At 37.6% G+C, this 17,091-nt stretch overlaps 1 protein-coding gene across 1 annotated transcript; it reads right to left on the reverse strand.

Annotated features, from left to right (window-relative positions):
• Positions 1–6,779: 6,779 nt before the first annotated feature.
• On the reverse strand, positions 6,780–16,822 carry LOC103931231 (clathrin heavy chain 2). Its single transcript, XM_048564413.1, has 30 exons — positions 16,589–16,822; positions 16,121–16,325; positions 15,718–15,806; positions 15,508–15,586; positions 15,251–15,378; positions 14,714–14,812; positions 14,508–14,616; positions 14,334–14,413; positions 14,016–14,243; positions 13,866–13,931; positions 13,403–13,519; positions 13,043–13,240; positions 12,761–12,877; positions 12,509–12,568; positions 12,291–12,377; positions 12,079–12,162; positions 11,844–11,978; positions 11,699–11,761; positions 11,523–11,627; positions 11,326–11,438; positions 10,960–11,212; positions 10,685–10,821; positions 10,324–10,602; positions 9,234–10,236; positions 8,530–9,015; positions 8,245–8,415; positions 7,982–8,167; positions 7,634–7,756; positions 7,443–7,553; positions 6,780–7,370 (listed from the first exon to the last, which is right to left on the reverse strand). Exons 1-30 carry the CDS (start codon positions 16,631–16,633, stop codon positions 7,218–7,220), a joined length of 5,109 nt encoding a protein of 1,702 aa, XP_048420370.1. The 5' UTR covers positions 16,634–16,822; the 3' UTR covers positions 6,780–7,217.
• Between the last annotated feature and the right edge of the window lie 269 nt (positions 16,823–17,091).

The raw sequence follows: 17,091 nt of genomic DNA on the forward strand, positions 1-17,091 counted from the left end.
AGAGGGGAAGGACGACACTGCAAAAAGAGCACATGGTTTGCACTTTTTTAATTTTTTTTAATTGGGTCTTCTCACAGGTTGACACGTTATCAACTTGGAGTTCAGAATGGATAATGTTTTAGGAAGGCAGATTCTCTGTCCTTTCACTTCCTGTGCTTTTTTGTTTGTGTGGTCATGGTTAAGTTACATCAATATTTTATATTATTATTTTTTTTAATCTTATTATCTCTATAAAAAAAATAATATAAAATGTTAACATGGCTTAACCGTGAACACATAAAACAAAAGAACATGTAACGTGGGAGGGCAGAGAACCTGCCCCCATATTTTAGAGATCATGGATCGAATGGATAATATTTTGATGAAGATTGTGCCGACAAGAATCAAGATTATGGAGGAATGGAACTCTGGGAACCAATCATTTGCCCATGTTCTCTTTCAGAGGATGGTTCCAGGACATTCCGTTATTTGGTTAAACCTTACTTTCTGCACAGGTGGAAAGGTAGTCAATATGCCAATTGAAAAACATTAATTCAATACCTGATGAACTAAACATTAGTTTAATACTTAGTTTAAAAGAAATACCATGTTAAAATTCAACAAAAAATATGAAGAAAAACATGTGCTACCTTTCGTTGGAGAATTGGATCCCCTCCTAAGCCCACGCTTAGATCCTCCTGACCGACATTTTGATCCAACGATTATAAACAGAGAAGTCATCTAAAAGTTATAAGAATTATAATCGTTGAATCAAAATCTAATGGTCCTTGTGTGTCAGTCAGGAGGATTATGACAGACGATCCAATTTCTTTTGTTGGTATTGAAGTTCTTTTTTTTGTGTTTTTTTGTTTTATAATTGGTGTTATGATTTAGTCTAATACTTGCTCGACGGGGAGCCAACCGACACTGAGTTAATCGTCTAGAAAGTCGAGAGCCTCTAGGAAAAGATAATAATTATTTGTTGGATGGTACGGAAGTCAAGATTGGATGGACCCCACGGTTGCATTGCAGGCATGTGAATAATTCTTCCTATTATCAGTCAATTAAGTTAACTCTTGGAGTCTTGTGGACCCCACCATTTGACATTTTTGCCAACTCTTTTGAAAATGTTCTAACTTCTAAGGGTCTTTTTCATAACTTAACTCGTGTGTTGTAATGTTTTGTTTTTTACCGTTTTATGTTTTGATCACGGAGAAAGTATACAAGTTGTTATAAGAGGTCAAGTAGGACCCATCTTGAAATTTTGAAGAGTTCTGTTGTCATAATTTGTACATAGGAAATTCCTTTTCTTTTTAATTTCATAGATTATAATGCACGTAATAAAAATAGTGTGCACAATGCACAAAATGTATTGAACAGAATACCATGCAAATTAGCATTTCATCGAAACCAATAGTCGTACAGACCTGCTGCATACACATGGGCAATTAACGCTAAATATAACAAACTAATCAAACATATCAAGTAAATTATATATGTTATAAATAAGATTTATTATGGGGCCGAATATATAATATGTAAATAGTGCAAGCATTTTGGCCCTTGGATTCCGGACCTTCCTTGTCCTACAAGCAAACTAATTAACTCCCTTCAAATGCCTCCAACATTCCTTTTTTAATCTAGTCCCCTTAATTTAATCGTTATCTATAAAGTGCTAGCATAACAAATACAACTTTCTGCCAACATACAACCGCAGTGAAAGGATATCATTTTTTTTCACTTATAAAAGTGAATTGATATTATTTTTTTCACTTATAAGTGAAAAGTGTTCAATACAAGTTTTGTGAATAATGAGTTCGAATCAATTTGTTTTTATTTCTAGTGTAAATGTATCGTTGTATCAACAAAAATAAATATAACGTTTCTTGATTTTCAAATGGATAATTCTTTGGAGACGTTATTTTAGCGACACAAAAGTGTATCTTAGTTTCACATTTATTTATTATTATTAACATAATGATTTATCCATATTAAAGACTGTGAGATTAAATTGATTTTGTTCATCTTAAAAAGAATTCATTTTTTTTATTTGCCACTATGATAGATGGCCAAATTTCTAAACAAAATTTTGTAAACAAAATGATTTGGATGTTGATGATTGAATTATTATTTAAGTGTTGATTAACGTGCTTATTTTATATTTGTGACAATCATTTGATTTACAAATTTGATTTAAAAAATTAATCTCCCTAATATTATCCATGTTTAAAAGATGTTTGGTTGTGTGTTTAATTAGAATACCAGATGTCTTCAATTAGTGGGCCAAATAAGCAAGTCATCATATTGAGTACTCACTAGTGAGTACCAAATATTTTTCTTTCTTTATAAGTCATTTACTGACACATGCGGCCAGCAAAACATCTACTGGTTTGATGAAATAAAAGCACTTCACTTTTGTACTCGGTGTGAATAGTCGGAAAACCAATATTGTCTCTTCGCGATAGCAAAAAAAAAAAAAAAAAAAAAAAACTAAATTCCCCTCTTGCCGCCGCCTCCTGCTCTTGGGTGGGGGTTGGTGGCAACCGCCATTTGTCTTGCCAATGCTCGTTACCTCTTCCTCTTCTCCTTCTCTTCTGCGTTTCCTTTGCCTTCTGCGTTTCTATTTATCTTGGCCTTCAGTTTCTAATGTTTTTTGAGGCTTTGTCTCAATTTTCCTGGCTTTTACGTCCTTTTCTTCCATGGATATTTCATCCCATCGTGAGTCCTTTACCATTGACCTCTGTTACTTGGCCCATCATGTGTCTCCTCAGCGGCTCTTTAGTGTTAGGTGATTGTTAAAGTGTTATTCGCACTATATGGTAGGATTATGGAAGTGTTTTTTGCGCAAGTGGTTCGTTCACCCTTATTTTTCATTCACTCAGTTTTTTCGTGGATTCTTTCTCCCGGTGGTGATGGCGGATTTGCGATGGCATCGCATGTGCGGTGGTGGAGGCACTTGTCTTCTAAATTTAGGGTTTTCGTTGTTAAGCTTGCTCACTTCGGCTTTATGTTGTATTTTCGGTTGGGCTGTACTTGTATTTAGTTTGCCTTTTAACTTTTTTTATCTCTTGTACTGCCTTTTTTTTTGGGGGGAACAATTGTATTGCCTTTTTTAATTAATGAAAGTTATCAACTTTGACCAAAATAAAAAAAAAATCAAACCACTATTGAAATTCAACGAAAAAAAGGGAACATGGGGACATGATACATCAGTTCGTACAAAAGCAAGAGTTTTTGTACAAGTTTATTCTGAAACTTAAGCCTCCCATGAGGCCCTAATGATCAAGCAGCAGATGGGCTAAAGATGAATTCAACAGCGCCAGTCTCAGAAAATGCTGCTTCTGACGGCTGCAGGTTAACTTGGCATGTGCCCTTTCCAGCCTCAGGCTGCAGGTTAACTTGGCCTGTACCCTTTCTAGCCTCAGCTGAAGTCACAGGCTGCAGGTTAACTTGGCCTGTACCCTTTCCAGCCTCAGCTGAAGTCACAGGCTGAGGTTAACTTGGCCTGGACCCTTTCCAGCTTCAGCTGAAGTTAGAGTCTTCTTGTAGTCCAAAGAGTCACCATTGTATATCTCCCACCATTTGTTCACCAGCATCTTGACATCTTCCCTCTCCATGTTTTCTTCCTTCCTAGTGTAACTCCATGGCTTAGACCCCTGAACCAAAAATTTGAAGGTCACACTTTCAACTTAGTTGATTAAAAAGAACAGACATGCATCGATATTACAGAACTCATTAAGGGTTGTAACAAGAACTCACATTAGCATAATAGTTAACAACTTTGACCTTGTCAAGCTCAACGGCCTCTGGGTGACGCCAGAGCATGAGCAGCATAAGCGCATCTCCAAAGGAGATGTCAAATTGTCTAAATCAGCAATAACGGTAACAAAAGACAACATTAATGTTTTCCAACCGAGAAGCCAAATCTGATGTGGCTTGACATGGATTTACATATCTCCTCCTTGCTGCCAAATTTGACAGCACCTTCAGATTTTTTTAGTTAAGTATTAAATGCTTTTTATTAATTTTTTATTGGTTTAAAGCATTATCCTTTTGTTTCTTTTCATTCCCAATGCAAAGAAAATACATATGAATTATTATTTTATATTTAAAATTTGACATATCGGTTGGAGAGCAAAAGTTTAAAAAATGTCAAAGTCCCACGTAAGCCTTCAAATTTAAATTTTAGATTTAAAATTAGGAAAACTAATAAAAAGGGCTTGAAAACTTTGAGTTTTAACGATAAGTACAAAATAAAGGGTAAAGTGAAATAGTACCAAGATTGACTTTTTAGTGTAAAAATGTGGTTTTTCGTTAAAGTGAACAGTACTGCGGGCTTTTTGTTAAAACTCCATTTAAAATTTGACATCTCCTTTGGAGATGGTCTAAGGTTGTAATGTGGAGCCAGGGTTGTTTGGGTTAATATTTGAATATTGGGCTTAAATAAAGGAAAGCCCAAGGATGTCAACTAAAGGGGAAACTTGCCCGAAACCCAGCATCGAGCCCAGAGCAAGTTAAAGCCTTCTCAGCCAAAATACAAGCCACGTGTCTATGGGCGAAGTGACAAGTGATGGAGGCTAACCTACTATCTGCCAAAGCTCTAGTGGCATCACAAGTAAAAAGTTGATGACTCACTACCCTCCAAGTGCTTTCGGCTATAGCAGTCGGGCCAAATTGTCCATAAAAGGAAGAAGAGACAACGGGGACAAGGACACTTAACCAATCAAACAAAACAAATATACAAACTCTGTTCTCAAGTCATATTTTCACCCAAAAGTTGAAATCAACCCAGATTCAGCCCTTTTAGCGATAGTTCTCTAGAAGAGCTATCTCTTACCTAGTTTAAAAGCTCTGTTATCTCTCTCAGTGTTGTAGCATTGATTCTCTCATGTAAACTTGTTTACCATCCATCCTTTTTAGCCTACAACCCTTGGAAATACAAAGAGAAGTGTCTACAAGAAGTTCAACCTTGCCAGATAAGGTGAAATCTTGCCCAAAGCTCTTCATTTGTTTTCTAAATTAGTAAATCTATTATTTCATGCATTCGCCAGTATGTATTCAAGTTATTTCCACTTGTTTTTCTATTTTAAGAGTCTCATTTGCATCTGAATCCGGTTAGTTTAATGAATATGTTTTCATTAAGCGCAATCTAGGACCAAACAAATGACTTAAGGGGCTTTGAACCCTCTTCATTCGAACATACAAGACCATGAACCAAAAGTCCTTGTTTACAAGGCAAGAAAAAGAACTTAATGTAACTTGAGGCGCAAGTAATTGACTTAAAACACACTTGTTCTACATCTGCTATACTGAGATATCAGTGGCACGCCTAACACTTAGTTAGTTTTGATTGCGAGCCTCACGGCCTACACCTAAGGCCCCACAAAGGCACCTTTCAAAACTAAGTTTGTCCTCTTCTTGTAACACATCAACAAGTAAGAGCTCGACTACACATCTAAAACGCCAATCCCTTGGGGAGCTGTGCTGAGGTATGAGGAGCCTTCTCCAGAGAAATCTTTGCCCAAACATAGTTTTTGCATGCCCGGTGGGATTCCATTAGTCTTGTATGCCAAGAAGAAAAAGGAAGGAACGAACCTTCAGGTGGAACACATAACACATGCCACCCCAGTGTCTACCAAGATCAAGCATGACAGATTAACCAGAAGATTTCCCCTCCCTATGAGGACCAACTATTCTAGAGAACATGACTTCATCTGAGAAGTTAGGAGGAAAAGTGACCAATGAAGACTTGTAAGCCACCATGATGCAAGTATTGAAAACTATGGAAAAGATTACTCTGGAAACCAGAGAAAAAGTGAGTAGACTCTATTCCTTAACAGGGAGTTTACAAAAAAAGATTAGATCTGGAGTACTCTACTCCAAAAACTAAAATTCTAAAATTTAACGAATTTAAAATAAAATTAAAAATCACGTAAATGAAACACGAATTTAAATAATGAAATACGTAAATAAATAATGAAATTTCGGGGACGGGATGTCATAGGGGAGGCCACGACGCCAACCCTAGGCCAACGTCCACACCGGAAAAGCACGACATCAATTCGGCCTTTAAAGAAGAAGGATCCAAAGAATTCGGTGGAATTGGGTCCAGAGAGATCCATCAATAATTTGTTAATTAAGTTGGCTCTTGAAATCTTGTGGACCCCGCCATTGACGTTTTTGCCAACTCTTTTGGAAGTGTTATAAGGACTCTTGTGAACCCATCATGCATGACACGTGACACATCGAAAATTTCTTATTAGACGAGGTATACTTTAAATCTATAAGGGAAATGGACATAATATAATAAGAGAAATTGAAGGGTTTTGTTGTCTTAAATTGGACATAGGAAATTCTTTTTCTTTTTAATTTCATAGATTATAACATAGGTAATAAGAATAGTGTGCACAGTGCGCAATATGTATTGGACAAAATAACATGCAAATTGGCATTTTATCGAACTTTGGTAGGAATCTAATGATAGAAAAGGGACCAATATGGTTCTAAAAAAAAACATTAAATTTAATTCAAAGATCATATGATTTCAGATTTTGGTGATTTTTTGTAGATATAATCTTTGAGGTGAGACATAAAAAATAAACGTTTAGATCATTAAAATACATTGAGAAATGGACCCCGCAAAAAACGTTTGTCAAAAGCATGAGTCTCCAAATCCTAGCCCATCATTATATTAAGTTATTAACCAAACCTTGTAGGTATTGATTATTGACCAACTAAATACATTTTTTGTGCCCTTCAGATTTTAGGGGCCCCGGGGGTTGGGGGACAATCTTCAATAGTAATGGACAGAAATGCCTTGCGCACCAAGTGAGAAATGTTACTACAAGAATTTTACCAATGAAAAGTTTCTTGACACCAACAAGACCAAGTTCTTAAAAAATTCCTATACAGGTAGTAACAATGTTGCCACAACCATGGCCATGAACTACGTGCAAGCTCGGTTGCCATCCTACATCTCTCAAAAGGCCAAACAAAAAAGAATTGATACTGTAAATTTAAAAGAACTTCTAAAAACGTGACCATAAACACGCAGCATACGAAGATGTTGAACCGGCAAGAAAGTGGGGGAATAACTAGCTCAACCCTTCATTTCCCTCAACCATATGTGAAGTGTGAAAACGAATTGCCTTCAGCGTGATTGGAGAATTGCGGAAATTCTAGCTTTTAGCCAGTAGAAGTTGTTAGAGCACTCGTAAAACCTCAATCCGCCTCAAAATTTAGTAAGAGGGGCCCATTTGTGGCATTCCAAAGGGGGGCATTGGCGGCATTCCCATCCCTCCCATTGGTGGCATTGGTGGCATTGGTGGTGGAGCATAACCTCCCATTCCCGGTGGTGCAGGCAAAGCAGGAAGCAACTGAGCATACATATTCTGCAGATCGTGCAAAGACAATTAGTTTAAGAAATCCTCTCAACAAAACAAGGATAAAGCAAATAGAAATACCTGCTGAGCAACGAGTTCCTTCTCTTCTTTCTCTTTGGCTTTCACCTCGTTTTGAGCTTCAATTTTGTCCTTGATAAGTTCATCCACCTTGCCTGTGTACTCTCGGATAAACTAGAGAGAGCGAGAAGACTGAGTGAGGAACAATTGAAAGGTAACCAGTGGATAAAGGACAACAGAAATAAAAACATTACCTGCAGGAGGTATGGTAAGGCAAAATCAATTATATTGTTCATCCACGCAAGCTCAAGAGCAACATCTGGCCGGATCATATCATAACAAACAAATAGGCATGCAGCAAAACACTCTTTCTTTCCCTGCATATTCATTACAGAAGAACATGATTACAAAACCACATCAAAAATTAATACTTTACAAAGAGAAAGGGATGGAAGCATGGACTGAACCGCCTTCTTTAATTCACGAGGTGGGAAGAAGGAACGAATAAATGAGTATGTTTGAGCAGTAAAATCCTTGCTTTATTTGGCGTGCATGAGCACTCTTAAATTAGAGCATAATTAGTGCATAAAAAGAACACAGACCTGCTCAATGAAATAGATAAGTAGTTCCTCCGAAAGTTCATGATCACCAGACTGTGAGCACGTCTCCATGCAATCTTTGTAATGATTGTCTTTCTTTGACAATGCAATGGATTGCTTCCATCGACCAGCTTTCTTGTAAATGTATGCAGCAACGCGTCTCATCTCAAGAAGCTCATGTTTCTCAAGCTGTTCATTTGCATCAATAACAAATAATTACATGTCTCAGTCAAATACTTCCGATGTATGAAAAACTTCAATCTCACCTTTTGAGCAAGACCTATCTGATCAAAGCTGTCGTGCAAATCTATTGATTCACAAAGCCTGTCATAGTCTTCCTCCTCCATGTATATTTCATTTAGAGCTTCATTCACAGCAGCTACATTGTTGCTCTGAACTGCAACCATGTATGGTTTTATCAGACGGATGTGACCAGCCTGAAACCAAAGGGATTGAACATGTAAGCACGAAAGAACCATTTACAAACCCTGGCAGAACAGAAACTTGGTAGCAGAGACCAATATAAAGGACGTCATGTGACAGAAGCAAACCTTTCTCATTATATCCACCACTCTGGTGTGATCCACACGAAGCGCAATCACATTAAGAACATCATTAATAACATCAGGATGTTCTTCCAAGTAGAAGTGCACAGCCCTATAGTAGAGTTCGACACTCGCAACTTTGACAATAACATCCTTGAATTGCATGTGGTCCCATGCTTCAGGGGAGTGGTTCATTATGGTAGTTGCAGCATTATCAAACTCATCGTATTCGATATACAAGTATGTTAATTCTTTCCAGTGCTGCTGTTCATCACAAGCTCTAATAAGCTTAGGAATGTTGAGACGGGTACAGAATAATTTAATGTGCTCCATAAGCTTCTCAGGACGGTATCTTGCATATAAAACTCCTAATTCTGTAAAGATGCCCATATGTGCACGCTCCAATCCTAGCCCACTCTCCATGAGACTAATGAGCTCATTAAAGCATCCCCTGTTCTGGTAATACTCACAGACCTCTTCCAGATCATCCACCTAAAATTAAACATGCTGAAGTAAGAAATAATCAAAAGTATAATTGAGTAACTAATTAATTGTGTCCTATGGCACATAGACAGGTGCGGCAATCTGCAGTGCTTACAACTTAACAAAAACTTATTCAAAGAATACGCACCACCAATCTTGGGAGACATCTTAATAAACAAAAGCATTTCGTGAAGACAGGTGAAATTAACATAAACAGGAAATGCTACCTGGATAATGATGTTGAGTCCACAAATCTGAGCTAAGCGGAATTCCTCAGCATCCACACATGCAAAGCAAACAAACTTCCACGTTTTTGAGCTGTTAGCTTTCCGAGCTGCATCAACAGCACCTTGAAACTGATTTAGCTTCACAAGAGTGCATGCTAGTTTACCCCAGTTAGAAATGAATGCAAATATGATCTTGGCTGCTTCATATAGGGCTTCATCAAACAAGCGATCCCCAACATTTTGGAGATTGGCAACATTTGGCATAAGAATGAACTCTTCAATATCACCAAGCCGATCAATCTTAGCATAAGCATAAATAAGTTCACTGTCCACCTTCGGCTCCTTGGTCTTCTGCCTGACCATCAGAAGGTATCTTACCAAGTCATGATATACATCTGCATCCTCAGAAGCACGTATGACCTCCAAAAAGTGGGTGGCATCATCTGCATGGATGAATGACTCGATGGCATCACTCACTAATCCCTCTCGCAGTTGAGCCTTGGCCACCTGGCTCCAAACAGCATCTTCTTCAACCCGGAATGCAAACTCTACAGCTCGGTCAATGCTCTGTATGTTATCCAACAGGACATTCACTGCATCAACATTCAAATTGAACTTCTTGAAGATTGCAAATGCTTCTTCATACAACTGAGCTTCTACGGCCATTACTCCAACTGCAGGTCCATCGAAGTTGTCTAATCTATTGATGTAGTCCATGACTCTGGATGGATCAGCTTTGATGGCAGTCAGAATCAATAGATTCTGCAAATTGAAGTTCCCACTAAAAGCAGAATTTTGAAGCACTATCTTTTCAAGAAGCTCAATCAACTCGTGTGGAAGGTCTGCAGTCATAAATGCTTTTACAGCTGATGATACTTGCTCAGGACTCTTGCTTTCAGGCAAGGCAGTAGATACAACTTGATCGATTAGCTGCCTTCTATATTCATTTTCAGGATCAAGGACCTTAGCCCAGAGATCATCATCCATTCTTTCCACAACATATCTGACATGCACATATCAAGTAAATAGCATAAGGGAGCCACATAAAATCATGATCCAACATCTTACCAGCAAACAGAAACACACAAACCTGGCCTGGAGTTTGAACAAAGAATTTTTATTTGTAACGTTAACGAGTTCATCATCGCATTGCCCTCTACGGTAGGCAACAACAGCAAGGGTAGGATCCCTTTTTTCACAATATTTACCAACAACACGAGAATCATAGTATGGGTTAGTTGTGAGAAAATGCTCAGGATTGTTGCCGCTATCTATGATGATTTTACCCAGAGCATTGTGGACATGTACATCTTGGCTTCCCTCACTCACAAGATGCTCCAAGAATTGGGTGAGCAAGCGAAGACGATTCCTGCAAATAGAAATCACAGAAACGATAAGCAACTAATGTGAATGATGAAGGATAAACAGGGTCATAAAAGAGATCACTACACCTCTTTTCGCATTCCTCGACAAGGGGCTCAACCGGTAGAAGAGAACGAACTGATAGAATAAGACCTTTAATGAAATCTTCAGGGCATTCATCGTCCAATAGCTGCCCTACAACTAAAGGAGCATTTCCTGGATTGACCTATCAAACCATAAAAGATATATAACGATTGATGCTCAATTTGAATAATAACATTGACAAGGCATGAGAAAGCTAACAGGAAACCTGCAATTGGAAAGAAAGAAAGAAAAATGACATAAAGCCACCAAGTATGAATACCTTTTGGACATAACCTTCAATGTAACGAAGCATATTGTTCGTATACAAATAATGGGTGAGATCTGGAACAAAGCCAAAACGATCACAGACATTAATCAGAGGACGTGCGTCTGGAAGCTTTGCTTCCATTAAAAAGTTCTTAGCTTTTTCAGGGTCATAAAAATTGGATTCCCGTGTCACACGCTCCACCTCCTTAATCTGTCCAGTTTTTGCAGCTGCTTCAATGTACTTGAAATGGATATCAGGATCCTCACTGTCCAGAAATGATGAATAAATGAAAGGGGCAAAGAAAAAAGAATCTCATAAAACTTGCGGAGCAAATGAATGTAATCTTTAAACTTCTCTTCCACTTAAGGAAACTGATACCTGGAGCTCAAATATGCGCCTAGGAAGAAGTACAGCCCCTCATAGGACTTGAACTGCTCAAACAATTTTATGCATTTATCTACACCCAGTTGCTCAGAATACTCTTTGGCAGTCTGCACAAGATGATCAGGTAAGCCTCAACTTTATAAACTATGAAAGAGCAATACTGGTAAAAAAAAATAAAAAAAGCACTTTACCTGTACAATAATCTGAAGATTGCCCCTAAGATTGACCAGCAGAAGATCTTTCATGCACTCAAGAGCCCATTCTACAGAAAGAGTTCCAAAGAACTCGACAAGAGCCTAACACACATGGTAGTTAGAGATATACTACATCACATACTATCAAGTTACAAAGAAATTTAAGTGCCAACCTGAGGGTCAATTGCATGTGTGTTCACGATGACACGCTTGATATCAGGCAACTCAGTGTAGTGCTGCGCATTAAAGATACTATTGGTTAGGAAAAAAATTATCATGTTTAAATGAATATTCATTAGAATCCAAGAATTACTATACCTGTAGGGCACGCAAATACAAACCAGCTTTTTCACAAAGTTGACCAATACGTGGGCGATCGTAATGACTGAACATACCATTGGCCAATATAGCATCGGCAACATTTGGAAAAGTCACAAGATTGATTTCCAAAACCTAAGAAAAACATTATATGGAGCAGACATGTGAGTAAAAAAAAAAAAAAAAAAGCAAAGAAAGGGAAAAGAAATCAAAGTTTAGGAAAGGGATTATGAACCTTTGTCTGTAGGAATCCATGCTCAGGTAGATTCGGCTTCAGCACATCCAACAGAAAGGCTGTTGCCTCACGGATCAAGTTCCTCTGAAAAATAAAAGAAAATACACAATGACAAGAAGTCCCAAAACTCATTCTTCAGAAAAATAACAAAATGAAGAACATATTTCAACAAAAAATTGTTGACACAACATAAAGCAATATTTAATTTAAACCTGAAGGAACAGATCGGTGATGGTATTGTAGTCAATGGGACAACCTCCCTCCATTTGAGACATCATTAGAGCAAAATTAACAGCCCCCTGCCATCAAGATAGTTGAAGTTGTTCCAATGTCAGACAATTTAGCTCAACCCGTCAGAAGAGCATAGTAAATAGTTACAAAACCGCTGTAAAGAGAAAAGTGCCTCAAACTTTCAAAGAAATGCATGTACCTGGGGATCTGCCCGCAAAATTGTTTGGAGAAGGAACAAATAATCGGGTGTATATCCAACCTGTGACAATTTAAAAATCACAATTAGATAAAAATCCAGTAAGAGCTATTGGCCATGTTATTAAAAATCACACTACCAAAACTGACACAATAATAGTTTTCAGCCAGGAAAATATTGCTGTTCAAAATGAGAGAATTTGAACAATTGTATGTCATTAAGATTCTAGTTCAAAGAAAAGCAAAGTTGTGTGACCTGCTTTGAGTATATTAAAATCTTGTCAAATTCCCTTCTCTCAGCAAATGCTGCAACAACTTTGGGAGTTGCCCGGGCTTTGATGTATATTTTCAAAGCAAGGTCATTATCCACTGTCTGCATTGTAAATATGTTTCATAATATTAGAATGACAATATAACTCATAAAAAAAATCAAGCGGCAGCAGACTCAACAATGCCATTGTTGAGTAAAAGTTGAAAAGAGCCCTCTAACATGATCCTCTTCTTTCTCTTTTAAGGTTAGCTCAATTTTGTTTCAAACCTTCACAAGATCTCCAAGCTCTTCACTACATTCTAGCTTGTCCTCTGCTAGCCAATTCTCCAAAAGATTCTTTTTGTTCTGATTTACAACTAAACGTGACAGTTCCAATGATTCATAAGCATTGAGTTTTCCTCTAGTTAAAAGAGTTCCAAAATACTGCAATAACGGTGGGGTTTGCCCAGCTTGCACAGGAACGCTCTGCAAAGAATAAATAAAGTGTGTAAATTAGATCCTGATTCAAAGATTACATAGTCTTGTAAAGGAAGCACAATACTTCCAAGGTAATCTAAAGGTGACACCGAGAAGCACAAGAACTATGAAGAATATGTATATAAGCTGACAAATATCAGAATGCTATACCTGAAATTTAGCAACAGTATCAGGAGTACGGAGTATTCCCATTGGAGATTCCGCGGCAAGCTCTGCAGCCTCCTTATACTTAGTCTGAGAAAACAGTTCTTGGAACCGCTGGACAACCTGAGCACAACAACCATATATTGTAGTTTCAAGATATCACCAAAGTGCAAACAGAAAACAATTATGTATTCATATTCTCATACATTTTGAACACCCACAAAGACTTAAATTACTAAATGCACCATAGAACTTCCCAGGAAAAGGTTGTTTCCAGAGGGAATATAGGGATCTCATTTCTACATATCACTACGTACTGATTTCCACACATATGGGGGAAAGACACGCACCACAAAAACCCACACTATCGTTACTGATTTCCTTCTTCGACACCAGAAGTAGTGACAACAACTAAGATAAACGTGCCAATTGTCAGAATGTTATTACAAAAACCAACTGCAATCGTTACCAGGTCCTCGGCACCGGGAAGGTTTCCTCTTTTCGCAAGACTCACTGCAAGCCCCAAATTGTTCAACTGCAAAATCCCCAAACAATAAAATAAAGACCTAACACTTTCTTTCTCCAGTAGTCAAATGCACAAAACGACTCAAAAGCATACCTGACCACTAACAAAAGGTACAATTGTTTGTTCATTTACAGTGGCAAGTAAGACCTGGCCTCGCCTATTGACTGCATAAAAACCCCCAACAGTTGAAGCTTCAGCTGTCAAAAATATAGGATCTGGACTGATTCGATTTCTATAAACTGCAGTTGCTGTCTCTAGGTCATATACAAATAAAAGTCCAAGCTTTGTGATAACATATATCAACCCATACTTTTCCGATATCTGAAATCGAGAAGAGAAAAAAAGAATGTAGTTTGATTGATAGGTTAAACATATGGTTGAAATCAAAGTAATAACAGCCAAAAGTAAGACCTGCATTGATACTGGAAAGTCATCAGCAAAATCCGGAGGAAAGAATAAATCTGCTTGCTTCTTAGTATATGATGGTTTTCCTGATGTCAATTCACAGTAAACGTTAGATCTGTGCGATGTGCACTAATATATTCTCAAATATTCTAAATGGAATCCAGTGAAGAAGCAATGTACCTGGCTGGGCACCAAGCTCAATTACATGCATCTTTGATGTAACCTGTCCAGCATTGGAGGACTTTGAGGCAAAACTAATAAGAATTGATGGATGCTCATTCCCAGGAACCTGCATGTAACAGAAAATTAAGTAAGAGAATATAGCACAGTAGTAAACCGCATATATTTAAGCCAAGAGAAAGTGAGAAAGAAGTATGGCACCGTACTTTATATGTGGCAAACGATGCAGCATGTGCTTCAAGAGCCTGACTACGTTTCTGTTCCACAGAAAAAAGCTGCATATTTCCTTTGACAAGTTGTGGCCTCTACAGTCATTTTGGCAGAAGCAATATGTTAATTGTTGAAGATGTCACTAAATCTGGTAAACCATAATTAGTTCCATTCTCGTTAAATTATAAAAATAATGAGATAAAAGTAAATAAATAAAAAGAAAAAAAAAATCTTATTTTCAATAAAGTAATTACATACTTCCAAGTATCAGTGAGAACAAAACGGATAAAATGGTGAAGTATAAAAGTGCAACTAGAACATCTTATCTAATCCCGGCTCCCATGAATTGAAAACAACACAACATTTTGACCACTCTTCTAAATCTTTTAGCAACTTCACAACAAAGTAAAGTGAAAAAATAGCAATAAGAGGTCACGTCTAAAAATATTAACATAGAAAAATTATTTTCATACAGTTATGTACAATTATAAAAGTGCCAGTTCACACTAGCAAACAACAAGATAATCACTCACCTCTGCTGAACCAGGAGCAATTCCTATTAAGACCAACCACTTTTCCGAAGGATCACAACGGTAGTTGATTATTTGATTGTTTGCCAAATTAGCCGTCCGCTCAAAGACCTTTGTAGGCTCGGATTCACCTAAAAGTAAAATATATTTAAAACATGTGAAAAAATATAAGAGTAAAAAACCTCATGTGGAGAGATGAGAGAATGAGAAGAAAATAAAATAAAAGAAACCAGATTCAAGGATTTGTAAAGACGTCTTACCTTCAATTAACCAATGATATACTGAGGTCTGTGTGACCAGACCCAGCATCTTTGGAGTAATCCACTTCCAAAAGACAATCTACAAAGAACGAAAAAAACAAACAGACAAATTTAGGATTACAACCAGTTACCAAAATAAAATTATAAATAAAGATCTTTCACAGCATCAAATTCGACATTGTGAATGCCCTAAAGGAACAAGATCATCACCTGCTCAGGCATCTGATGTGATTTCATCTTTGCTTTCATTTCAATGTTAAATATTTGTAAATGGTCCTGAGTTGTTCCTTGAACTTGAGCTACACATTGAATTCAGCCATTGTAAGCAGGACAATCACCACAACAACTAATAATAAGAGAAAAAGACAATAAAATCAACAACTCAACACAAACTATGACGGTTTATAAACAATTCCACGCAAATAAAAAACGAATTTCAATAATGCTCCACGCTCGCCAATTTACCAATCACAAAAAATGGAAATGCATCCAGTATATAACAGAAATCACACAGTTCCAATATACATTCAATTTCACAGTGATAAGCTGAAATTGCATTACTACACATTGGAATTGCATCACTACATTAATTTCAAGAATTCAAATCATATACCTTTTAAAGCAAGAATTCTGGAATTGGGATTCATCAAAGCCGAGTCGGCGGTAATGGGTCGACGCAATGGCTGCATGGGCATGCTCATATCGATGATAACGACGCTATTCTGCGGCGATGTCTCCCTAACACAAATGTACTTATCCGATTCCATTGTCACATGCGTAAACGTGATGAATTGGGGATTGATCCCAATACTAGGCAACTGAAAAACCACACAAAATTCAAATCAACAATCACCATCATCGCACTCGATCACTCAAACGCATTGCCAAAAATCCAACAAAAAATGCACAAACTTGCACAGATAAACGCCGGATTTATACATAATTCGCAAACGGGTCAGTGGGAAACAGAGTGAAAATGCAGTTCTCAAAAGGATCTAGATCGATCCAATGAGGCATGACCGAATGACGAAAACCCAGAAATGGTTTGATGAAATTAGGATCGAGATGAAGGTGGCATTACCGTTAGGGCCTCTTTCATCGTCATGGGGGCGTTAGCGGCGGCCATGGTGCCCGGGTCGGGGCTTCGGTAGGAGGACCCGATAAGCGGAGAAGAATGTGGCACAGCAGAACCTTCTGCGTGTGGATTTGCAGAGGAGGGGGAGGGGGAGAGAGAGTCTGTGCGGATCTTGTAGTATGGGAATGTATGCAGAAGAGGAGGAGCTATAGTATGCGTTTTTTGTCGCGCAAAATTTGTGAATCGATTGCTAAGTGGGGTTGTACGTTGAGAATGTAATGGTTTAGTCAAGTGCACTTGTCAACGTACAATACCGGATTGCATTTTTTGTATACATAATGCAACGGGTGATGTGTGCATGTCATATCGGTTAATGATTTTAATCTATTGTTTTTGTTTGTTTGTTTTATAAATACGTGTTTACATAATAAGTCATACAAATGTGATACATAAATATACTCTTCTTAGCATTACTTTAAATTATAAGAAAAAATATGGATGAGACGCTA

This window comes from the organism of the source record quoted next, unplaced genomic scaffold (genome assembly GCF_019419815.1).
Source record: "Pyrus x bretschneideri cultivar Hongxiangsu unplaced genomic scaffold, Pyrus_bretschneideri_v1 Contig39, whole genome shotgun sequence".
NCBI classification, from domain to species: domain Eukaryota; kingdom Viridiplantae; phylum Streptophyta; class Magnoliopsida; order Rosales; family Rosaceae; genus Pyrus; species Pyrus x bretschneideri.